At 31.5% G+C, this 26136-nt stretch overlaps 1 protein-coding gene across 1 annotated transcript; it reads left to right on the top strand.

Moving 5' to 3' along the window:
* Positions 1 to 1415: 1415 nt before the first annotated feature.
* Positions 1416 to 24749, top strand: LOC129216988 (protein ABHD13-like; the record flags this gene model as incomplete). The annotated part of the gene is given in 6 exon segments (XM_054851212.1): positions 1416 to 1501; positions 9922 to 10175; positions 11598 to 11702; positions 14443 to 14550; positions 15514 to 15604; positions 24525 to 24749. Coding segments are annotated over 5 exon segments (625 nt in total), but the record flags the coding sequence as incomplete, so codon positions are not given.
* Between the last annotated feature and the right edge of the window lie 1387 nt (positions 24750 to 26136).

Below are 26136 nucleotides of genomic sequence, written 5' to 3'. Positions count from 1 at the left end.
GCCAAACATTTTTCGGGTCCTTATAAAGGCAAACATTACAGTTTTTTCTATTTGCTAAAACAGTTATAGCCATTCGGGGCCCATGAACAGAAGGGGCTCTAGGTCACAGACTATTTGGCCTTTTCAGTACACAGGCCTTGAGTAGAGAGAAGGGGGACCACGGACCAACTTCCCTGCGGGGAAAACCAAACCTTGATACGGTGAAAAAAGTATCATACAATCCCTTAGGCCACCTGCCACGGAAAGAAGGGAAAATTCCGGAATGAAAAGGAGAAAGTCCTGAAAACGGACCTTTTTCCTTTTCATTCCGGAATTTTCCCTTCTTTCCGTGGTTCCACTTTCCCTGCACGGAAAAAAGACAGCCAAGAGATGTTTTTGGGTATTATCTGGATTGGGAAGAGGGGAATCGGAAGGGGCCCGAAATTTTTTTAGCTTTGTTTTTATTAATTTTTATTAAACTTAGTTTTGAAGGTTCCAGGCCCCCTTAGGGCCCCAGATTTTATTCGCTTAGGGTGTTGGAGGCTATTGGATTAAGATATCAGAGATCGTAGTCACAAATGTTTTCGGGGCCCTCTTGTAGCCAAACATTACAATTCTTGCCTTTGCTAAAACCGTTTTCGCCATTTTGGGGACCCAAATAGCAGGGCTCTAGGCCATGGCCTAGTTGACCTATTCAGTAAACAGGCCCTGATATTAGGTGAGGGAATAGACCTCTACTCCTGACCTCCCAATTTAAAGAAAAAAAATGCAATAGCTACTTCATTTTAAGCTTAAGCTTTTTTGGGGAGCAATTGCTAACATAATACCTAGCAAGTTTTCTTACTTTTTTTTTCAAAATAAAGAAAAATAGGGTCTTAGCTAAGAAGGTGGTATTATCAAATGCATTTTTTTTGTGATGGCAAAGAAAAGAGAAATTTCGTGGGACATTTGAAATGTGTTGATGGAATATGATGTTGTATCTCTCGTCTGTTGTCTGCGAAAAATATCACTTTATAATTTTCATTAATTATTGTTCTTACTTAATTTATGTCAAATTTATTCAAAACTTTTCCCAGCAAAATTATTTGATCAATATTATTCGATTATCCGGGGAAATTATTCGATTAAGCGGGGATCTTCAACATTGCATCTGTGGGGAAATATTTGGTTCTGAGAGGTTTTATTGGTATAAGCGGGGGTATTTGTTTATCCGTTACCTGTTTAAACGGGGGCTGACAGTATCTTTGAGCCCTGTTTAGAATGTTAAATCTATATTGTTCACCAAATCGTTTTGCTGAGTGAGGAATTAATTTCTGTCTAAGCTATTTGAGTATAACTTGGTTGCATTTGTATACTTTATCTCAGTTCAGATGTTCATACTTGTTTATAGTAGGTACTTTATCTTCCTTCTTTGTTATAGGTTACCTAATGTTCAGGGGACTCTTTCAGTCTTGTGGCTGCAATATATTATTGCTGGAATACAGAGGTTACGGGCACAGTGAAGGTTCCCCAAGTGAAGAAGGTATATTGTTTGTGTCATTATTTGAAAGACTTGAAAATTTATATTAAAATTCATGTCCATAAATTTAAACTCATGCTTTAGGGACTATTGGTTTGGTTGGATTTTTTGGCGCAAGACTCTCAATAGGCTATACGGCGCCACTTAGGACTGTTGAAATAATTCTTTGAAACATTCATTGCATAATGTACAATATAAATACATTTATTGCTGTAATACAGTTGGACACCCTCAGAGTGAAGATGGGTAGAGACTGCATTCCACTTTGAAATTGGGAAAAAGCTGCCGCGAGCATGAGTCACTTGGGGAGCAACCAACTTCTTGCTTCTTGGCGCCCTAAATTTATTGACGAGTGTTTGAATGCGATAGGTTGCAAATTTTAATCTTTCTGCTTCTTGAAATCTTTAAAAGATTACTTGCAAGGGGCCATTCATTAATTACGTAAGGGTCCAGAGGGGGAGGGGGATTAAAAAAATCCCTACATACCCTTCAGGTTGGGGGGAGGGAAAGAGCAAACCCATTAATACGTAATATTTCCTAAATCGATATTTTCTATTAGAAGCCGGGCAGCCAAGAGGTTTGCAGGGATCATATTTCATTTGCTTCTAGAAGGAAAAAACGTTTTAGGATCACCTGTATTTTATTTGTTTTATAACAAATGAATAGTGTAAAATATAATAATAGGATTGCACTATGTATGGTTTGTTTTATTTATAATTAATATTGCTTCATATAATATAGTTTAAAAATAAAAATTTTTTAATGAATGTCAAAAAGAAATTTTTCAGTAACTGATCCTTTTCTAACAGCATTTTTTGTTTTGAAAATCGAAACGAATGGAATCTTATGTAAAAATAAGGGGAATTGTATCAAAAATCTAACATACACTTACATAGGGGTGGAGGGGGGGAGGGAGGTCAAAATTGACAAAATCATCCTTTGAATGGTCTTCAACGTATAAACACAGTTTGCTACAGGCATAATCTAGGAGCAGCAAATGGGAAAATAAATTTTCCACTTATTCGAAATTAGTTTCTAAAAGTTTCAAAAAATTGCAATGAATGCATATGAATTTATGAGAAAGCACTCATAATGTCTTTTGCAAATAATACAATAGAATATTGAGAGAGTATTTCATTTAAAATCAAACACACGATTGCAATATTTACTGTCTAAATTTTATTTAGAACAAAAAACCAGAAACAAGATCTTCTTGTTTATAAGAAGTAAACTATACAAATTATTCGTTTTTAAATTTTATTTGAGTACACAAACCAGAATCATAAATCCATAATCTTGGAGGCATACATTTCTCCAAAAGCACCGCCTCAAATGCCGCGTAGGTCACCCCCCCCCCCCCAATTAGTAATTCCCCCAAAAAAGATCCCATTAAAATAACCTTCCGCTAAAAAATGCATTTTAGCTTAGTTTGTGCAATTACCCCCCCCCCTCCCCCTTCTCCGAGGACACCTCAAATCACGAATGATAATTCATACAAAAAAAAAAAAAAAAATCACCAATGGATACAATTTCGCTTACAGTTTCACTGACCCTTAAACAGGAAACTGAATTGTATTCCCCTACGAATAGCATTCATCCGACGATGAAGTAGTATGAAACTTAATTCAAGTGAGAAAGAAAATCCCAACTTGAATTGAGGCAGTGAAAAGCTAAAAGATGTAAGTGGACATTTTCCGGGTTTTGAGGTAAAATGCATTTAAAGATAACGTCCCTAGGTAGGCTTTCATTCAGGGCCATATACAAAGGGGAGGTTCTTAGGATTAAAACCCCCCTCCCTCCCCGAAAAGTTCGGTTTGACACTTAAATGTTCGTTTATATTTAGAAATTTCCAAAAAATATTGTTCTGAAACTCAAATTTCTTTCATATGCATATTAATTACATAAAACGCTTTTCATAATAGATAACCCAACGACTTGAACATTAGCACTAATTGCCGAAAGCTCCGCATGAAAGTTTTTTAAACACTCCCCGAAATTATTTTCTGGTTACGGCCCTGCTTTCATTGAATTTTTTTTTTATAAATCACACTATACAGCATTACCTACAAGGGCTACTAATTCTATCTCTTGTTCCAAAACAGACAAGAGGTTCCTTTTCTGTTTGTACTGGTTATCTCCAAATTTTTAATTTTGCTACTTACATACCTTTGCTTCTCACTCCTCAATTTGCTTTATGGAAAAAAGCTTAATGAGGTCACAGGTATCTTTAAAGATAAACAATCTATATTAAGTATTTTACAAGATAAAAGATGACAGCGGAAACGCTCAATTCTGGTTGTTTAATTTTGGTAATATAAATGTTTTTCACCAAAAAGAGCGATAAATGGTTTTCTAACTATTTTTAGCTATAAAACGAATAAATTTATAAATAAGCTGAGATATTATTAAAGTCAGGGTTCGTACGGGTCATGGAAAATCCTGGAAAGTCATGGAAAAAAAAATTAAAAAATTTCAGACCTGGAAAAGTCATGGAAAATTGAAATTTTCATTCAAAGTCATGGAAATTTATTTCAAGTCATGGAAAAATGTCCTGGGACAAAGAGAAAGTAACAGTAACTAAAAGAGCATTAGAAATCTTGAGTGATTTATTAGTATAGCACATAAAAATCTATTAAAAGTTAAAAAATAGCGATCCTAAAATCAAATTTGAATTTTGAAATCTCATTGCATCCACTTCTGTCGCAGCCGCTCGCCTTTTTTAGCGATGTAATTTTTACTGCTTGGAAATTGCTCATTTTGAATTAAGTGTTATCTTTAACACTTTTTATGTTTTATATTCTGTAGTAGCGAACTTGGAAGTTCTTGGTTTTGCCACGCTCATCCAAAAAACGCAAATCAATTGCATCCGAGTTGGTTTCTATCACTCTTAATAACTTTATCATAAAATTTATCATAGTTTTATGTTAATTTGTTGAAGGTTTTAGAAAATAAATATCTTTAGTCGGATGATAAAATACAGAAAAAAGAGGAATTCAAATACTCTAAAACAGCAGTGCCCAACATAGGCCTGCAAAACTAATCCATGTGGCCCACTGCTACGTTTCAATGTCAGGAATCAAACATTTTGTGCTGAAATCTCTGAACTTGTTTAATTTATATGTATTTCAAAATGTGCAAATAAGTAAACAAAACAAGTACTTTTGAATCAGAAGATTTGTTCCCTACGAAGTGATTTTTTATATAATTATCCGCGTTTAGAAACATAAAAAACTAAACTATGTGGTTTTACTTTAAAGAACTAAAATTACTGGCAAGTTATGTGGATGATTAGATGCATTGTTGACACTAAATTTGTTTATTGAATTTTTACTTTGCTTAAATTTATATGATGAAGACAAATAAAAATAGTTAAGTTTTTTAAGTGTACACTGATAGTTTTTCCCATTGCGAGTAAGTGCTACAGTGAGGTTGTGGCATTCATGTAGAAGTTTTTGCTAATGCCTCATTTCCAAAAAATTGGCAAGTGTAGATAGTTAATAGTACTATTCCCTTCGTGTAATCATGAAAATTTTCATTGAAGTCATAAAAAAGTCTTGGAAAAGTCATGGAATTTTTTCATCCAAATAGGGTATGAACCCTGTAAAGTAAAAACTTACTAATAGAATGTTATTGGTCCTTCCTTGGACCGAGTTTTCCTTACATACAAATGCAGAACAATAAGAAACCATTTTGTTTTAAAACAACTGCTCTCCCTCGTAGAAACACATGCTATGCTGCTCCACGGTGGATGCTTGTCACGTGATGAAAACCACTTTCATGCTGGCGTGAGAAAGGGTCGCCACATACTCTCTCTACCCATCTTCACTCTGAGGTTGACACGCATTTTTTATAAACAGGAACAATTAATGCTCATTTTTATGAACCTGTATTTTACAAACACATACAATTTTGTGTAGTAATTTCTCCTCAGAATATTTTATGAATTCAATAAATACAAGTGCAGGTGTGTTTTATAATAATCTCACGGGGGGGGGGGGGGACATTTGATGCAAATAATAATTTAGAAAAAAAATGAAGTTTAAAAATTAAATTTAATGTTCTTTATAAACTATGTTATTGGACTAAAGTTTAAAATGTTTCTTATTGGAGTGTAAAATGTATAATATGAACTAATTAATAAATTATGTTGTGTTACTTGAGATAGCAGATATATTATAATGCTTAAAAACAAAGAATGAGAGCTGTGAAATAAACAAATCATTAAAATAAAGTTTTTTGACACAACTTTGTAGTTGAAAAAACTTTTTCTTCTTCTTATGTTCATATTTGGGTCATTCCATAGTGACTAACGTAACATTCGCAGCTGTTTTTCAAACTCCTTTTACGTACAACTGGAAAGGAAAAATAATTGTGTTTTGGTTTAATATGCAGATTTAAAATGCGCAAGATGACTATTTTTCATTTCTACCAAGAATTTGAAGCAAAATGAGCGCTGGAAGGTATTTTTTCACCAAAAAAGGCATTGTGACTAATGTAACATTTTTGCAACCCTGAGAAACAATGCTTATGTTACGAGGCAAATTTTTCTGAAACTTACGCAGGCATTTAAAATTGGCCGCTATATTTGTAAGAGGTAAACAATCTATTTTAAAAATGTACTACAGATATGTTACAGATGAATCTTTTTTGGCTCTAAATGGTACTTTTCCGAAAAATTGTGTGTGACTAACGTAACGTGACTAACGTAACCATCGAATAACAAGCAATGAATGCATATAAAAAACTTTTTATAATTAATTTCTTGCTCTTAGATTACTTTTACACTTTTAAGGAACCTTCTTTATGTTGTATTATGGTTCTTTCTTTACTTTTTTTTCTGTATTAGTGTAAGAAATTGAATGGAAGGATTCAGTTCAATTAACTCAATTTGAATGTGCGAAAAAAAAAAAAAAAAAAACAAATAAAAAAAACTGCTTTTTCAAACTGAATAACATCATTCTTGTACTAATTAAATCCTAAATATCTCTCTTGTAAAAATTAACTTTATGCAAGTTGATAGTTTCACCGAAATCTATATTCTGCTGATATACTAGTAATCGTTATAAGAAACTCCGTAGTACTTTTCAATGGCATACTATTTTTTGAGGTTTACTGATTCATCGAACGAATAGTGTTGTGCATCCTTTTGAATTAAAATGTAATATTGAAAAAAAAAAAATTCGAACGTTATTGCAGAATGCATTTTGATTCCAGATATCACCGCAAATGTTTGAATTTCTAAATGATCATTTGTGCATTTTCTGAAATATATGGCAGCAGCGCTTATTGTCACTGTATCATGTAACATCTTCAAATGTTTTCCAACGAGCAGCCATTACTTCATTTTAATAATAGGTGGAGATGTATTTTCTAAAAATTAGAGACGTTTTCCTTTGTTAAGACTGTATTTCTATTATCTTAATTCTTAAGCTTTGATTCTTGTGTTAAATGCACATTCAGCAGAGTACTTATTTTGCTTTACTCACCTTTTTTCTGTTTTAATAGTTCTTTAAATTGGAAGTATCTTTATAAAGACCTTTAAAAAAGTATTTTTCTAAGTAAACAGAAGGTCTACAATGTAACATTACTGGTATTTTTCACCCTTTATACTTTCAATCAATATAGAATGCCTACATATTCAAAATTGTTCATGAAAATGTACATTAAACTGAATAAGTTTTAAATATTAGCAGTCATTTTTAAAATGTTACATTAGTCACATGCTAACTGTTACGTTAGTCACACTAATTATTTTATATCTACTGATACTAAAAAAAATATTTTGCACTTCTTAAGTAGATATGACACAGATGTAAGAAAATAAAAAGTGCTGCTTGGTTCAATCATCTGGTTTAGTTTTTAAGCAGAAAATAGTACATTTTCGTGACTAACGTAACGTAAATATTTTCAGTGAAATAACCAAACTAATTAAAATACTTTTCTTATAATGTGTGCAAAAAGAACAGTCAATTTTATTAGGCCAGTATCTAATCATTTAGAATAAACATAGTTCTTTTAAAAAATTGCAAAAATTTTTACATTACACAAGAAAACGTAGACGCATGTTTTTTGCACATGCTAAGCCTTTTCTACAACCTCGCACGTTTAGAGCCAGAAGAAAAACACCGAATGAAATTTTTGCAAACTGTTACTGGATTTATGTTCTAGAAAGTATGCTGAATGAAATGATAGGTCACAATCAAGACTTTGTGGAAAAAAAACTTCTGAGGTTGAGGTTGACATTTCCTTGGAATGACCCATTTTTGAACTTATAACTAATTTATATATATATATATATATATATATAAAATACAATCTATTTTTAAAATTTAATGGATTTATCTTAATTGCTTCAGTTTTATTTTTAAAAATGTTCCCTATTTTGCTTTTGGTCTATACTTCTATGCTATGCACAAAAGTCGTATCTGCAACCGAGTTCAAAACGAGAAATTGTTTTGCACCTCCGTGTATTTGATGTGGAGGCAACTTTTTTAGAGTTAAAAAAAAATTACCATTGACAAATGACCATAAAATGTTGTACAGTTGAATCTCAATAACTCGAAGTTTATAACTCGAATATTCCTTTATCTTAAAGTTTTCATCGGGTCCCAAACTCCTGAGACTGTTGTCTGGAAATTTCCCATAGCTCAAACTACCAATAACTCGAAGTTTTTAGCCGGTTCCTTGGGACTTCGAGTTATCAAGAGTTGACTGTATTTAGATGAAATATGTGACTAAGAACCACCTGGTGACCCTAACTCAATTTCCATGAAAAGTGCAGATATAACTTTTGTGCTTACCACAACAATATAGGCTTTTCATATTTTTAGGATACAACAATGGTTAAATCTTACTACTATTATGTATGCGAAAGTTTGTCTGTATGAATGTATGGATGTTTGTTACTCTTTCACGCAAAAACTACTGAATGGATTTTGATGAAACTTTACAATAATATAGCTTATGCATCAGAATAACACATAGGGTAGTTTTCGTCCCATTATGGGGGACAAAACCCCCTTAGGATTGCAATATAACACAATTTTGGTATAAATTCTCTAATATGGGGATGAAAAAATACTTGCACATATTTACATTATATGTCCATCGAAAGCTCTGATTTTTCTGCTGAAGATGGCACCTGTTCAAAATTTCTAAGTAGAATAAAAAACGAGTTCTGAGCTTTTTAGTTTCATGTTCAAAGGCTTTCCTTAACTCAATACAATATTTAGTGTATCATCTCAACTCTCTGTCGATAACGACTATTGTTGTATTGTTGACTATCTTTGCTTTTCGTGACTGTTCAAGGCTTTTCTCAAGTCAAATCTTGAAGTAAGATTTTTGCACAAGATTGGCAAATAATACATGGATTTGGCTGATATTTTTCCATTTTAATGCAACTTTGAGGCAATTAATGTTTTTTTTTTTATTTATTTGTATTGACTGGGTATTTAATCCATCAGCTGAATCTAGCTAAACTTTTTTTGTGGAATCATTTCAATAGCTAAGGCTTTTGGCATTTTTTTCAACTGTCGCTGTTTTTGAAGCTAAAGACTACGCAATACTGTTTCTCGGTTTTCACCATGTAACCAAATATCGCTATTTCTTTAATATTTCTTTCTTTAAATTTGTTAACACGTAAAATAATTCGCCAACTAATTCGCAAATTCATAAACATCGCAAAAACTTCCATTACTTTGTCTTTGCAAACAATTTCAAACAATTGCTAAATTTTTACTGTTTATTGGAAACATTTCGGGTAGCATCATTGTTGACCCTATTTTGGGACGATTTCTACGGTAAGAAGATACACATAATACAATAATTTAGATTGCCGGTGTAGCGCTGGATATTATGTATTTGATGGAGATCGGGATTATAAGGGAACTGTTTTACTTTATTTAAGAATAGTTGACCTCACTCGAATTGGATTTTTTGGGAATTACCCAAACTGACTTCTTTACAACTCCTGAACGTTTTCGTGATTTATTTTTTGTGATTTTTGGGTTTCTTCTCAGTTTTGCCAGCATTTCATTTACTCCCTTCCCCCTAATTTTCAGTTTTAATCATACCTTTTGATACATTTAAGGGGGCAGGCAATTTGAAATGTCTGCGAAACTAGAGAGAAACAATGTTTTGGTAACTATTTGACCTCTGCCTGTAATGACCATTAACTTGAATCAATTGAGACAAAAAAACTACATCAACGTGAGTGAAGCCGCGGGCAAAAACTAGTTATTTATATAAATGTAGCAAGATAATTTTTATAGATCTTTAAATGCGGTAATTTTTTAATTTCCCTCTTTTTTAATTGATTCCCTTATTTTTCTATGCCCTATAAATGCCTTGTATAGATTTATAATTATTCTGCATGTAAATATTTATTGTTATGTATGAAAGTGTATAGTGATTTTTCCTTAAAGGTCTGTATCTAGATGCACAAGCTGGTTTGCAATATTTACTACAAGTTCCTTTTATTGATAAGACGAAAATTGTTGTTTTTGGGCGATCTCTCGGTGGAGCAGTTGCAATCGACCTTGTAAGCCGACCAAAGTTTGGTAAACATGTGTTCATATTAATGGTTGAAAACACCTTCACAAGCATTCCAGATATAGCAAGACAAATGTTTAATTTTAAAATCATCAAATGGCTTCCTGACTGGGCATTTAAAAATCAAGTAAGTATTTTATAATTTCTCTTAAGGAAAACTGTAAATATTTCTCAAAAGATGAAATGGTTACAGAATACTATATTAATCTTATGTTTTAATTAAAATACACTCATATTAATCAATAACCATGTGTTGGTAATTTCTGTTGGAAATATTTAATGTATTTGAAGCAATTAATAATTTCTAAAGAAAAATTATAATCTTTTTCAAAACCCCAAATTTTCAGATTTTTGCAAAATTTGAACTAAATTATTTGTTTTTAAATTGTATTTAAAAACATTCAAAGACTTTAGGAGCTTTAGCTTTTAATTTTAATCAATAAATATACCTGATCTTGAAATCTAAATACTAGAATAGCATAGTATAACGGTTTGCTGCACCAAAAGGCTTTTGTAATGTATTTTAATGGTGATTGAAATTAAATTTATGGAAAACAAGTGCTCTTTAAAAAATAAAAAAAAGCAAATGGGGTTGGGTTGTAAAAATCAAATGAAAGTAAAATGAAAACTTAAAAAAAATAAATAAATAAAATAAAATAAAATGAATAAATGAATAAAACTGATAAAATAAATGAATGAAATTTTTAAAATAAGTTTTCCTATTTGTTACACTTAAGTTCCCAGTTGATATTTTAAATCTATAAAAATATTTTTTCTGTTTTGCAAATTATTATTTTTCTAGAGTAATTCCCCCCAAGTCGACATCTTCCTGAGAATAGCAAAATCTAAATCAAACGTTTTGGAAGTACAAGTTTTGCACAAATACACACACTATCAATGATATTATTTATGTACTTAAAGATTGGGGACATAAATGTAAGTCTAGAAGTTTTTTCACCCATCGCTAATTTCTTAATTTGCTGCATACAAAACCAAAAGTTGAAAACATTCTGTCAACTGCTGAATGTGTAGAAAAACAAACATAAACCCTAATGACAAAATCAAAAATAAAGAAAGGTTACTTACTAACTAAAAGGAGAGGGGAAAAAAAGTGACATTTAGATTTTTCAAGATAATTTCCTAGTTTAAGTAAGAAGACTATGTTTCAAAAGAACATGTTTACTGTAATAGTTGATAAGCTTGTTATGACTTTTAATGCTTCAGATATGTTTGCATGAATTTGTCATCTAATATTGCTTAGTTTCATGTGCTTAAGAAAACAATTCAACACGTATGTCCCATTTTCCTATGAAACAGTCCAAAAATATTATTTCTCTTCCTTCACTTTTGAGCTACTGAAACTGTAGATGATGTGCTAATTTTTCCATCGATAAATAAAGTTCTGAATTCATTATTGCTGATTTTCTGTGTCTTTTATTGTTTTTTTTTATTAAGCATTATTTAAAGACATTTAAATGTGAAAATTTCTTCTATTGTTATTTTCTTTCTTGTTTTATTTATGATTTTTAAAAAACTTTTTTTTTTAAAGTTTTTGTCTCTAAGAAAAGCCAAAAAAATTAAGAGGCCATCACTTTTTATTTCTGGTCAAGCAGATCTTCTCATCCCTCCTAGTATGATGAAAGCACTTTGTCAGGTATGTATTTTTTGGGCATTTTAGGAAAGAAAAGGTTTGTTTAAAAAATGTAACCATGCATACATTGCTTTTTGTAGAATTTTCACGTGTTATCGTCACATACATTCCTTTGTAAATTAATAACGTTTTTAGCTTATTCTTCAGAATAAACTTGAATCCAGTTTTCAATTGCCAGTAGCCATTTTTAATTTAGTAGTCATTTTTTTATTATCAGTTGCTATTATCCAGGATTTTTAAAAAATGAAAACTTTGGCATATGATACCTAACTGCAGCGCTATACATAGTTAATGTTTATAAAAAGAAGGAAAAATGGTGTTTCAACCTTCAGCTTTTGAAAAAAAAAAGATGTATATATATAAATTTCTTATCTGTCATCAATGTGGAATACCATGTGAAAACTTGGGATGGTTTTTGCATCAGAAACTGAGTGCAATGAAATAGAAATGACTTGCTGATAAAAAGCAATGTAAATTTCTTTTGCCCTTATTAAAATTCAGCTTTTCTAATTTTTAAGGTTTTGTTTTAATTTAAGCTTTGATTGTTTTTGAAATCACCTACTTGTTGTACTGCTAAGTTTCTTTTTCTTAATGTAAAGTATTTGTTTGAACATCATATAAACAGCATAGTAATTGTAATAACAGAATTAAAAAAACAAAAAAACAAAATTACAAAATAACTTTTCTGGGTCAGAAAGGACAATAGTAAAGTATTCCTGTAATTTTCAATTATTCCAAGAAAGCAAAACTTACTCCTTCATACTAAAAGCAAAAAAAATTATGCATGTCTAAAACTTGAAGCATTTGGCTCTAAAAATTAATCCTTGTTCCCTCTAGGATTTGTTTCTGTGCTAATTTAAATAGAACCATTTAATAATTAAAGGTTTGCGAAACTAATTCATATTTTACAACATACAAGTTACTTGCAATAAAGATTCTAAAATGTGTCTTTACTTAGCCCCGTTTTTGATTATTGGGATAGATATGCAGATAAAAATCCTAAGAAAGCAATGATAGTGGAGGAATTTCATGCTTGCACCAGATAAGCCTTGATTCTAATTTTTTTAATGATTACTATTAATATTGCTGTTGTAAAGCAACAAAATTTGTAACAATGGGTTTTCAACCTCTGACACACAAAGGAAGTGGGTTATAAGTTTGACGTGTCTGTGTGTCTGTCTGTGGCACTCTAGCGCCTAAACAGAGGGACCGATTTTGAAAAAGAAAAAAAAATTGTTCGAAAGGAGGGTTGATTAAAAGTGTTCTTAGCTAAATTGCATCTTTGGACGACATTAATTAATGAGGATATTAACTAAAAACCTCTAAAAGGTTTTTCATGATTTTTGCAGTGAAAACATAGTTAAAAATTTTAAAATTTAATACCAAAATAAAGAGAATTTTTTTCTGCGTCTGATAGAATGTGTTTGGAACTTCTATGTTTCATAGAATTTAAATTATAACGTTTTTTAAAGCAGATTTTGATAACGGCTAAGCCTTTATTCACGCGATTGATAACCGAATTCATTGTTTGTTGGCCGATAAGGAAATAAAACGCAATAATTTAAAATTTTTATCTGTTGCCAGTTACTATTTAATAGCAAATAAAATACTTGACATTGAATTTTAATAGTATAAGGCTTTTAAAAAGATTTTCAATTTACCCTCTTGATTCTACAGTTGCCATTCAGTCGGGGTTTTTTAAAATTTTTAATTTGATCCTTGTTATATATTTAAACATTTAATGGGGAAATTATATGAAATTCGCTGTTTCTATCCTAAATGAAGTAATTATGTTATTTTAGAATTGAATTTTTTAGCGTTAAGTTGTACCTTGAGATTAAGCAAATCATTTAGTTAAATCCCGAAGTCTCTAAGTGGTCTAGTTGCTAAGATATAAGCAAAAGCAGGCCTCGGATTTTTCCGTGACAATCAAGCTAAGTATAATAAAAGTGCTTAAAAATAGCCAAAGATATACCATACAAGAAATTAAAAACTAAGAAAGTATGGGATAGGTTGAAATTTTAGATGGTAGCTAATGGGTGGCTTAGATTAAAATGCATAAAATACAGTATAAATGAAAGAATAACAGTATAACCTAGATACAGTATAACTTCGATTTAACGATTTCCTCAATTTAATGATGCAATTCACTGGTCCAGATTTGACTGCAGTGAATGTCTATGCCACCTCGTTTTAATGTTATCCTTGATTTAATGATAACTTTTAGAGCCCTTTAACAATCATTAAATCGGGATTATACTGTACTGAGAATTATTATATTTTTGAAAATACATCTTGAACAGATGCATATGCCTACAAGATACATATTTGTCTGTAAACTATAATTAACTTATATTACTTAATAAAAAATAATTGCAGAGAATTAAAATGGGAATAACTGGCATATAGATGTCCATCAGATATTGATGAGTGATATATTTTTATGCTATTCTTTTTAAAATATCATTAAAATAAAATGTATAATATCAAGTTCATTGAAAAGCAGAGGTTATGTGCCCTTTTTCACGGCTAACCAGAAATATATGCCATATACCCCCACATATCCTCCAATCCAGCTCTATATGTACCCCCCGGGGGGGGGGGGGGGGATAGTTTATACATTTTAAAATGTTATATATAAAAATTATATTAGAGTATTTAAATATGTTTACTATTTATGATCTCTATTTGAATTCATTTGGACATGAAGTTTTATAGTGAAATTATTTGTTTTTACATTTAGGCTTGTGGAAGTCCTATCAAAAGGTTTCATTCATATGAATTCGGCTCTCATAATGAAACTTGGCAATGTAAAGGTTATTACAGATCAATAAACATGTTTATAGATGATGTAAGTCTTTAGCTATTCTAATATATTTGGAATTTGAAAACAGATCTTGTGAATACTATGTACCCACATTATATATATTTATATTTTGTTCAGAATTAATTAAAGCGAAATCAGCATTTTGTGCCCAACTGAACATCAGTAGATTCTCAAAATAGAGTCATTCAAGAACACCCTCACCGCATTTTTTTCAAACATAAGTTTTCGTAACGCAGCAAACCGTAACCCTTTGAGACACTGTGCACAGACTTGATGAGGAGCCTACTGAGTATCCTAGTTATGAGTTTCAGGCCAAAATATGCAACATCAAGTTTTCTTACATTGTCTGTAATGCTCTTCATGCGATTTTAAAGAACACTATATTTGCCGCTTGTGTAACAAAGTTTGCTGGCAAATTTTCACAACGTCTTGGATATGAAGCCCTGCTTCATGAAAGGTACATAGAAAAGAAAATGATAAACTTACTTCTGCTATCAAGTTCCCACTTTTTACTGTACAGCATTGGGGAGGTGTCACAGAGGGATATTCTGTAGGTTTCACCTCTGTTGAAGATTGATCAAGAAGGGATGAAATAAATTCAGCAGTGAAAAGTTTCCTTATTGGTAAAAGTACATGAAAATCTTTTGAATAAAATTTGAAGTGTTAAAATTTTTAAAATTATTTTTCTTGAAAGCAGCACCAAAAAATGCATAAAATTCTTCTATTACTTTTCAACTATTACTAATCTGTCATTGATTTTTTGTTGAAAAAAATTCTTTCTAGCAGGGTTTTTTTTTTTTTTAATAAAGACTTACTAAATTTTTTGATTATCATTAATGAGTTATGCTGAACCACTCAGTAAAGCTCGGGAACATCATTTTGAATCACCAAGCTTTACTGAGCGACAAAGTTTTTTGGGTACTATTCAATGTAAAATTTCATTGGCTAGATGTTCATGATTAGTAGTAATATTATTTTCATTTAAAGGTTATGTTAGCTCAACAGGAGATGAATCTCTGGCCTTCAACAAGTTTTGAAGATGAAGGAGAAATATATTAACGCAATCATATCAAAACAGGTAATGCCTTCTTTGCTGTTTAAACATAATTTAATCAAGCTTCAGACATTGAAAAGTTCATGCATAATTTTTACACCAAATGTGTCATGCCGATGTGAGATCTAGTTGAATTTCTGTATTACTGCCAGTTTAAAGATCCTGTAAACACAGGCTACTTTGGCCCACATTTTGGAACTTTTCTCATCTTTTCTTAATAATTTTGTAACTATTTATATTTCCAATAAAGGATGCTTCATGTTAATGTAGACATTTTACTCCTCCAACCGCAGAATTATTAGAAAGATGAAGTCAACTAAATAAGTTACTTCACTGATTTTTATTCTTTATAAAAATTTTACAGCTTTTTTTTTTTTTTGAATGACAGGCTTAAAGTTCAATTATTTATAAATAAAAACAAGTTTAGCTGCTTTGTCATTTCGAAGCCTGTTTCAAACTTTAGATTGCACTAATTCATTTGTTGAAGAAATTTGATAGCAGAATTCTCCTTGATAGAAGCAGTTGATGTCAACAATTTAGTGCCTATATTTAGTAAATTACCGCCCATTAGCCAGAGCTAAAGCAGAAATACATGAAATACACCGCCAGCTCGGTCATTTCCAGCCGAGGACTGCAGTTTTGTGCTTATTAGCACATCAGCCCGGCATAGAAAAGTGACTGAGCTGGAGATGGAAAACCTCTTATGGAAGCCAAGAGGGCCAAACAAACTGGTAGCTAATAAAGAATTAGCACAGACCAGACGAGTGACCGAAGCAGTGGTTCGGTTCAACTCCAAAATTCCATAAGAGGTTTTCCATCTCCAGCTCAGTCACTTTCCTATGCCGGGCTGATGAGTGCTAATAAGCATGAAACTGCAGTCCTCGGCTGGAAATGACTAAGCTGGCGGTGTATTTCATGTATTTCTGCTTTAGCCCTGGCTAATGGGCGGTAATTTACTAAATATACCATGCCTTGCCATCAATTTTCGAGTTGAACTGAACCATTGCTTCGGTCACTCGTCTGGTCTGTGCTAATTCTTTATTAGCTACCATTTTGTTTGGCCCTCTTGGCTTCCATAAGAGGTTTTCCATCTCCAGCTCCGTCACTTTCCTATGCCAGGCTGATGAGTGCTAATAAGCATGAAACTGCAGTCCTCAGCTGGAAATGACTGAGCTGGCAGTGTATTTCATGTAATTAAGTGCCTAGTTTAGCTGATCAATTTTTCCATTCTTTTTCTTACTTAAGAAAAAGTGACTTTTCCACCAATCAAGCGGGAAAAGCTTAATAAGCACATCATCACTGAAAAGGAATTTATAGATAGGATTTTCCCAGGTACTTCATGAGAAGAGGAATAATATTGGGGGAATACTCATGATTTGCAAATGGAAAATATTCTTTTATTTCCAAATCACTCAGATTTACTCCACGAGATTTGCAAATGGAAAATATTCTTTTATTTCCAAATCACTCAGATTTACTCCACGAATGCAATGATCTTGATGACCTAAGAAATGGAACGTTCCCAGTGCTTGCTAGTATCACTTCTTGAAAGCTTTCAAATTGAATTTATCATTTTCCACATTTTAAGGTCTTTTCTCTAAAGGTTTTAAAATAAATTCAGCAATAGTACAAGTATTTTTCTTTTGACTAGATTTTCTGCATTTCTTTTCAGTCCAATATTAAGTACTTTATTGTAAACAATATCATCAGGTCTGTCCCTGTGCTCCTCACATATTTTCAACAGAACAAACCAGTTTTTTTATGTACTGTCAGTCCTGCTTAATTGGGTAACGGATAAACAAATACACCGCTTATATGAATAAAACCTCAGGGTACCGAATTTTTCCCCATAGACTCAATGTTAAAGCTCCACGCTTAGTTGAATAATTATCCCAGATAATCGAATAATATTGATCAGTTTTCGCAAAAATTTTTGCTGAGAAAATTTTTGAATAAATTAGAAATAAATTAAGTAAGAACAATTTTTGACGTGAAAATAAAAAGTAATATTTTTCACGGGCAATGGGAAAACAACATTCATGTTTCGTCAAAGCATTGCCAGTATTGACATATTTCTTTTGTCTTTGCCATCACCAAAGAAAAAAAAAGATGTGAGGGAATAACCGATGCAAAAACTCTTATCTAATTTTATGCTTTCATTGAAATTCACATTAACAATTTTCGGCAAATTAAAGACCCTCATAGGTTGCAATATTTATTATCCAGCTCTAAATTACCACCCTTTTGCTGAAAAAAAAATTATTTTGTTGTGATTCTGGGAAGGAAATTTACTTTTGTGAGGGAATGGCACAAACCAGTGGTTGGAAGTAGCGCACTACAAGTAGCGACGCTACTGTAGTAGCTACATTTTTTAGTAGTTTGTAGTGTAGCGCACTACTTTTCAAAAAAAGTAGTGTAGCAAGTAGTTCAATACAAAAAAAAGGAGTTTGTAGCGATTTCTAAAAACTACTTTTAAATAAAGTTTAAAAAAAAAAGAGAGAAGAAGAAAGGAACGGAGGTTTCTAACGAATCTGACTTGTGCAAATTTTACGCGAGTAAATTTTGCACCAATCAGATTCGGAAGACTATGAAAATTACGAGCTGACCTCAGATTGACGCCATACGTTCTATCTGTTTGACGCGGTTGGCTTGATTAACATCGAAATTTTCACATTTCCCCAATATTCACCTTATGGCTTAGAAAGAAAAGAATAAGAGATAACTGCCAATGTAGTACCGCGTTTCATGGGCGCCCATATGGAAGGCACGTTTTGGCTCAAGCCCCACCCCCTCTGCTTTAGAATTTACCCCTTTCTTTTAATACTTTTTTCTTCGCAAATATGTAAAAACATTTCTTCTCCTGCCATATTATGAATAAGTTATTAAAAATGTCAATTTTTTTGATAATTTTAATCTGTAATGAAATCGGTTTCCATGGGAAAATATCCTACTAAACCATGAGAAAAATATCTAACCCTCCCCCTAAAACGTTGTATATGGGCGCCCATGCCGCGTTTGTGTTTTCTGGCAGCTGAGAATGTGTCCCGTGGATGAACATTTTAGATTTCAATGAGACTATTGTGCCAATATCAACCTAATATGGAAGCTACTGTAAATGTTATGGAAGACGATGATATTGAACTGCCTTTTTTTTGGCCGGCTAACAAATGTTACAGTAATATAGAAATATATGGTCACGGGAATTTTTCGTTTCTTGCAAATTTGCTCCTTTTTCAAAAAGCTTACGGTATCAATGTCACCTGCATATTACTGTCGAATTTCAATGCGAGGGATGCGTTCCAAGGCTCCTAGCATAGGTTGAAATTTCGCGTCGTGGAAAAGGGTATCTATACGATTTTTTATGAGTATACCAATCATTTTGAGACATTTGAAAAGTCCCTCAAACTGTTTTAACCCATTTCTTAACTTCCTATTACCGAATTTAAACATAGAGAATAGAGAAGTGAAATTTCACTGTATTTTTAAAAAAGCTGTGTTATTGAATAAAAATACTGTTAGGATGCACAAAATCAGTGGGAGATAATGGCATAAAATGAAACGGTACGTATAGTATGTAGCAATAAAAAAATATGCCACACTACAATAGTACTACAATAGATACCGTAATTATATTCGACACACTTTTTTGTTGTTCAAGCATATCGAAAATCTTTAGTTGTGAAAGATTAGTATTTTTTCTTCCATTTTCAAACTTTAGATAAACAGCTGCTTATGTGAACTTATGTTTCATCAAACTCATATTTAGAATGAAAAAGATGCGGAGTGGCGATTTGTAAATTAACAAAGCGATGTTCCGACTAGTACGGTTGGAGAACTTCCGCTTTCAGTGATGCTAAAGGGAAAGTCCATTCACGAAACTAATATTTAGTAGCCAGTAGAGTAGGTGATACTTAAGCCCCGCGATTTCCACACGAAAACTTTCGTGCTACAGGGTGAGGAATTCGCGTTAGCTCTAAAATTCATTACTCGAGTAAAGCTCGCTATATAGACATTTCGTGTAAATCGAATCACGCTGTTGCGCGAGTCCACTGTAATTTAAAATTGCACATTGAAGTAAGCATTCTTAGTTATCTTTCATATTTCAGATATTTATTAATATTTGATTATAAATACTAGTACAGTTTGGGGTACTTTCCCATTTGTTTATTTTTTCTTTTTCACCGATTGGATGTTGATATATTAACATGATAAAAGTCGATTATTAAATATTTAAGTTTTTGAGGTTAATCGGTGAAATTGAAAAAATGCTCTTATTTCATTTTATGAGTGGCGTAAAAAAGGAAATGTTGTTTTAGTCCGGACCTCTAGCTTGAAGCTCAAAATCAATTAATTAGTTCCTTCAAAAAAAAAAAAAAAAGTTCCTATAAAATTAACTGATATAATGAAAACTAAAGTTTTTCTCTTTTGTTTAAAATATGTTTTTCATGATCTAAATCATATATATATATATATATATATATATATATATATATATATATATATATATATATATATATATATATATATATGTATGACTATATAAAATTTAAAACAAATTATGGACTGCATCCAGGGGCGTGCACAGAAATTTTGGGGCCCGTCACAAATGACTTTTCTAGGGTCCCCTCCATATTGTTTACCCCTAAATTTATCCCTATATTTATTTTTAAAAATATTGGGCCCGTTTCAGACTCGGGCAAGGGCCACACACAACAGGTGTCCCTTTTCCTCTCCTCCCCCCGTGCACACCTCTGACTGCATCTATTTACACTTTCAAGTAGCCGAGTTGCACTTCTTGTCTTGAATGAAATATTCAATGTCAGGAAAGGATTAAAATTTTTAAGGTTGATTTCCTTCAACTTTTAAATCCTTTCTTGCGGCTAATATTCGTAAAAATCGTTAAAAATATTTAGAATGACAAATTGGCTCAGCAAACGACGGAAAGAATAAATAATTCTTGTTAATATTCCATGTTCAAATGATTCAGTTTATTATTCTAAATCATTTTTTGAATCTTTGTTCAATCCTCAAACGGTGTATGCTTTTTATTTATTAATTTTTTTAAAGTAGCTAAAAAGTATCAAAGTAGCGACTACTTTTCAAAAGTAGTTAGTAGCTGCTACATTTTGGAAAAAGTAGTTGTAGTTGTAGTTAACTACATTTGTAATAAAGTAGTTGTAGTTGTAGTTCGCTACAAATAAAATGTAGTTTTTCCAACCACTGGCACAAACCGCTGGGGACAAACTTAAAAGTTATTACGTGAACTAATTTTTTAATAACAATTAAATTTTAAATGTTTTTTTAAAACTTAAATACTTCAATATTTTGAAATAAAAACCAAAAAAAGATGTGAACTCAATTTGTTTGCTTAGAAATGATTTTTTTTCTTATTTTTTACTAACAGTTTTGACAAGTGAAAGAAAGACATTTGGGCACTTCAGACTTGCATCAAAGACATTTAAAATAAAATATAGAAGTTTTACTTTTTATGATCTTGCTGAACTCTATTCTGAAAAGTATTTGAACCCCTAAAACTGTGTATGAGTCATAAAACATTTGTAGATTATAACAGGGACATTAAAATGACAGTTTCTGAGAATGACACAGGGTGGCGACAGATCAGGGAAATCAGGGAGATCAGGGAAAAGTCAGGGAACTTTATTAATCAGGGAAAAGTCAGGGAAATATCAGGGAATTTTGAAAAAATAACAAAAAATCAGGGAAAATTGATTTTTTGAAGAAAATTGAATTTTTTTTTGCTTTACGAAATTAAGTACTCTTAATTCCCTACGCATTTTCCGCCAATTATCTGTTCAAAAAAAATAATAATAATTAAAATAAAATTAATGAGGTGCGATTATACACTGCCGCATATTTGTGCATCTTTTTTCCTCAACGTCAAAGTACTGAATCTTACTTATTAACCACAGGATGAACTTCCTAAGATTGCTTTTGTATCTGTTAGGTTGTTTATTTTACTTAGCTTGAAATTTCTTTTTACGCTTTCAATGCTACGTAAAATAAAAAACCATACAGGCAAAGAGGAAGCCTTCAATTATGCCTTAGCTCCTTTGCCTTTATACCATTGTCTCGAAGTAATTAGCGTACTATAATCACGATTTCAAGAAGAAATCTTTGGTTTTTGAACTAATACTATAAAAGCTTAAAAGTTATTACTTCTTCGCGTTTTTAATTTAATTGCTAAAATTGAACTTTCAATTAAAAAAACTTTTTGCCGTTATGCTATTTGTTGTCACCGCAGATTATAAAGGTTTTCTTTTCTTCAGAATTTAGTGATTCTTTAATTTTATAACCAAGTTGTATTCTTCTTTTATATATTTTGAAATTAACTAATTGCTTTTTTTTCTTCCTTTTTTTCCCCCTTGCATTTCAAAGTTGTTTGTTACAAAAGCAATCTAAGATTTTTTCTCGTTATATACTGAAATCATTTGAAATAGAGTTAACTTGTGTACTTAAGAAAATATCTTTATTTTTTTATTGTTAAAAATGCTGTGTTCATTCATTAAAACCTATGTCCTTGATTAGAGAAAAGCTCCCTATGAATGGTTGTCAAATGGTTTCATCTGTTTTGCATAAATATGTCAATTAGTTATATAAGAATAATTACATTAATTCTATTCTTTCACTATTACTTGTTATTCTTGCAACAATTATTATACTGTTTGAAAACTTAGAACTAAAAAGGAATTGAAATTATTTTGAACTATCATAAATACACATGTTTTTAAAAGTAATTTTAATAGTTTCTTAGATTCTTATGCTAAGTAGTTTCTGGAAGTAAAGTTTTTTTTTTAATTTTCTCTTTAGTTCTACAACTTTACATAATTTAAAACGTTTAAAACACTGCATTTTATACAAACATACAAGGGATTTCAAGTAAAGAAAAGAAAGAAAACCATTATCATTGGTAACGTAAATCAGGGAAATTTGGTGAACTTAATCAGGGAAATCAGGGAAAAGTCAGGGAACTTTTTTTCACAGTTCCTGTCGCCACCCTGTGACAATAATATGGTTTAAGACAAATGTTGTCAATTTAGAAAGGTAAAGAAAATTTCCCCACTTAATCAAACACCCTGCTTAATCGAATAAAATTTCTTGGAACCAACTATATTCCATTAAGCGGGAGCGACAGTATTTATTTAAACAATCTATCATTGTGTTCTAGCGTACCTCACATGGTAAAACTAGTTTTATCATTAGACTTTCCTCTGTACATGCTCCATCCAAATGGGTTTATAGATAGATAAAAAAAAAAATTCTTTTAAACTTTTAAAAATTTGATCTAAAAACCATGATTCAAAAATCCATGATTTAAAAAAAAAAATAACTGATTTAAATCACAATTTTGTCTAGCTGATTTAAACCTGACTCAACCCTGTAAAAAAAAGAAAGGGGGGGGGGGAACCCCTAAGTGACTGTTTAGCACAGATTCTGAGACCATGTAGCTAGCACAAATTCTAATTCTTCAAACTGTCTGGCTGCAAATTTTCCCCTAAAGACAATGAAAAAAGGCTCAACTATTCTGTTTTCATCGGTTGCCATTTTCCCCTGTTGAGTTCTTGTTATTGTTTTTAGTCCAGCAGCAAAGGATTTTCAGTTTTTCCCTTTTGATTTCTCTTTTGCCACTAAGTATTTACTTTTTTCATAAAACATGTTGATAAAGGGACTATTTTGTTTTGAAATGTACAGGGGTATTCTAGTCTAGAAATTAAAAAAGAAAATCTATTTTTTCCCCTTTCATATTCTCAAAGTTTAGACCTTTAAGAATAAGTTTCTAAGAGGATTTATGGAAACTCAAATTATTTTTGGAGGTACAGTTAATTTTGTTATAATAAACTTTTTGCTGAAATGAGACTGCAAATTTTCAACCTGTTTTTCTCAAAACTAGTTTTACCAATATGGTTGACAAGATATCTCAAGTTCTAATGCACTGATTTGCTTGAAATTTGGTACAGACATTCTTAGTACTATCGCAATAGTCTCCACATAGGGGTTTTGTAATTTTTGATTTTTATTAAAAAAAAAAAAACCAAAGTTCAAAAAATGAACATTTTTTTTCAGAAAGACTTAAAATACCCTGTTAAGGAAGATTTTTAATGCTTTCTTAGCTTTCTTATTCTAATTTGGATTCATACACAAATTACTAAATCTACATCAACAGTAAATTGGACTGACCTGGTGGTATTTAGTATATGTGTGTATTTGTGTGTTTTATTGTTACTCTCTTTCTCTATTTCATTATACATGCATTTACATATATATATTCAAGAAAAAACAAGCAATATAAAATGGAAATTTCAAAAAACAAGAATACGGAAACCACACCAAATAAGTCAAAACAAATGAAAAACCTGAACAAGGAGTTTTATTGCTGCTGCCGTGTCCTAACAATACTCTTGCCTGGCACGTGCAAGTCATGTAACCGCTTCGTCCTTTTCTTTTTAAAGGTCAGTATTGTTATTGTTGTTTCTTTTAGTAGGTTCGCTTTGCAAATCCATCATTTGTATATTTACTGGTCAGTTTTTATTCTTTAATGCTTTCTTGCTCAATTTATTCTTCAAGGCTCTCAGGGAAGGTAGCATGTTTTTGGGACCTTCCCTCGTGCTAAACAGAAAGGACTTTGTGAATTAAGGGATTTGTCCTCCTTGACAATGTATCAATCCCTTGTTCACATTTTTCATGTTTTTGACTTATTTGTTGTGGTTTCCGTATTCTTGCTTTTTGCAATTTCCATTTTATATTGCTTGTTTTTTCTTGAATATGTTTGCACTGTTTTTGTTTCTAGCAGCTTTGCGTTGACATTACAGTGCACTTGTGTTTATTCTTTCAATTTTGTTTGAATTTGTATTTGAAATGCATGTCATGTTTTATATGTATATATGCATACACAATAACTAAATAATGTGTTAATATTTTTTTTCAGAACATTTTCTGCAGAAAAGACTATCCTCTCATATCTTCCCTAATAAACTCGTTTTCCTTCAGTTTAATCTATAAGAAGAAAAATCTTTTTGATGTTTTAGCATGTTTCAAGACAGCATTTCAAGATATCTAAAACTTAAATTATTAGGCAAATAATTATCTTGTGTGTATTTATTGTTTTGTTGGTTTCGTGGTCATTTCTAAGTTGCTTGGTTGTAGCCCACTATCTTTCTTTTTTCCTCCCTTCTGGTGAAACATTGCAATATCAAAATAATCACTTAGGCACTTGTAATGGCTATGAATATGAATTATATAATTAAAGGAATAAAAGTAGAAAGCAATATCACAAGACTTCCTTAATGCTAAGAAATTAGGAAATATATAAAACTTTGATTTTGAATTAGATTCTATAATTTTTCAATTTTAGAAAATCATTATAATTATAAAAGTAAAAACATGTTTTAGTGGAAATTTAGATATTACGAAGCTGAAACCAACATGTTATTCTTATGTTAAATACTGTTCAGTACTTAGTTTTTTAAACCTTCTAACAGGTGTGAATGTAAAAGGTTGTGCTTATGTTCTAATTTCAGGTAATATACTTCATCAGCTGATGTAAATTTGAATGTTAATATCAGAATTTTTAACGGTTCTACAAGCATATTTTAGCATTGAAAATTGGAAATACATATCGGAAATTTAGTCGTTTTTTTACGCTTAGTATTTCAAATAAAAATTTAGTATTGTGGAAAACAATTTAGCTCTAGAATTACGGGTAGGGTTATTTTGATCCCTAGCACACTCGTTTTGTTAATTGCTCTTCAGTATTTTCATAAAAAGCTTAATCCTTCCTTGACTTTTCCTAAATCATGGTACTGTATGATAATGTAAAATTTTTAAGAGAATTGTATTTTATTTGAAACTTGAACTATGGGGTACGCCTAGAAGCGTGGAAAGGTATCATTTTGACCTCTTTGAAAAAAAAAAAAAAAAAGAAATCCAAACACATTTACTGATGCTGAAATAAAGCAGAAACCCAAAAATGCCTCTTGGAGCATAGCATTGCAAGAAATTGAAGCATTCATAATGTTTTTTTACTTAAAAGGGAGCATTAGCTATTAGTTTCTGAAATGCAGCTGGAACAGCGCTGATTCTTTTAAGGGTATTTTAAACTATTCTTCAGTGGCGGCGATTCGGAGGGGGGGGGGAGAAAGGAGGGCAAGGGAGAGGAGAGACTGCCCCCACCCCCCACTTTTTTCATCATCAAAGATTGCTTCAACGTTAAGATTTCAATTTCAAAACATTCTAGGTAAGATTACCCAAACATTAAAATCACTAAATATTGCTTAAAATTTCAGTTTTAAAACTTAAATTTTGAAAATTTTCCTTGAAAAAGTCCCCGAACGAACTTTCTCCTTCTTTTAAATTAAAAGATCACTTAAATTTGTGTTATAAAGACTCTAGTTTGAGGGGGAGAGATCAGGAAGAAAATCCCCCTAGGTAGCAGAAAAAAAAAATCCACAGATTTTTTATTGGAATCCCCAAAGGAAGTTTAAGACTGAGTTCTTAGGATTTTATCAGTTTAAAAAATAAATTAAAAAAAAATATTGGGA

Source organism: Uloborus diversus, chromosome 2, assembly GCF_026930045.1.
Source record: "Uloborus diversus isolate 005 chromosome 2, Udiv.v.3.1, whole genome shotgun sequence".
In the NCBI taxonomy this organism is placed as follows: Eukaryota; Metazoa; Arthropoda; class Arachnida; order Araneae; family Uloboridae; genus Uloborus; species Uloborus diversus.
This window is presented reverse-complemented; position numbering and strand designations above follow the sequence as displayed.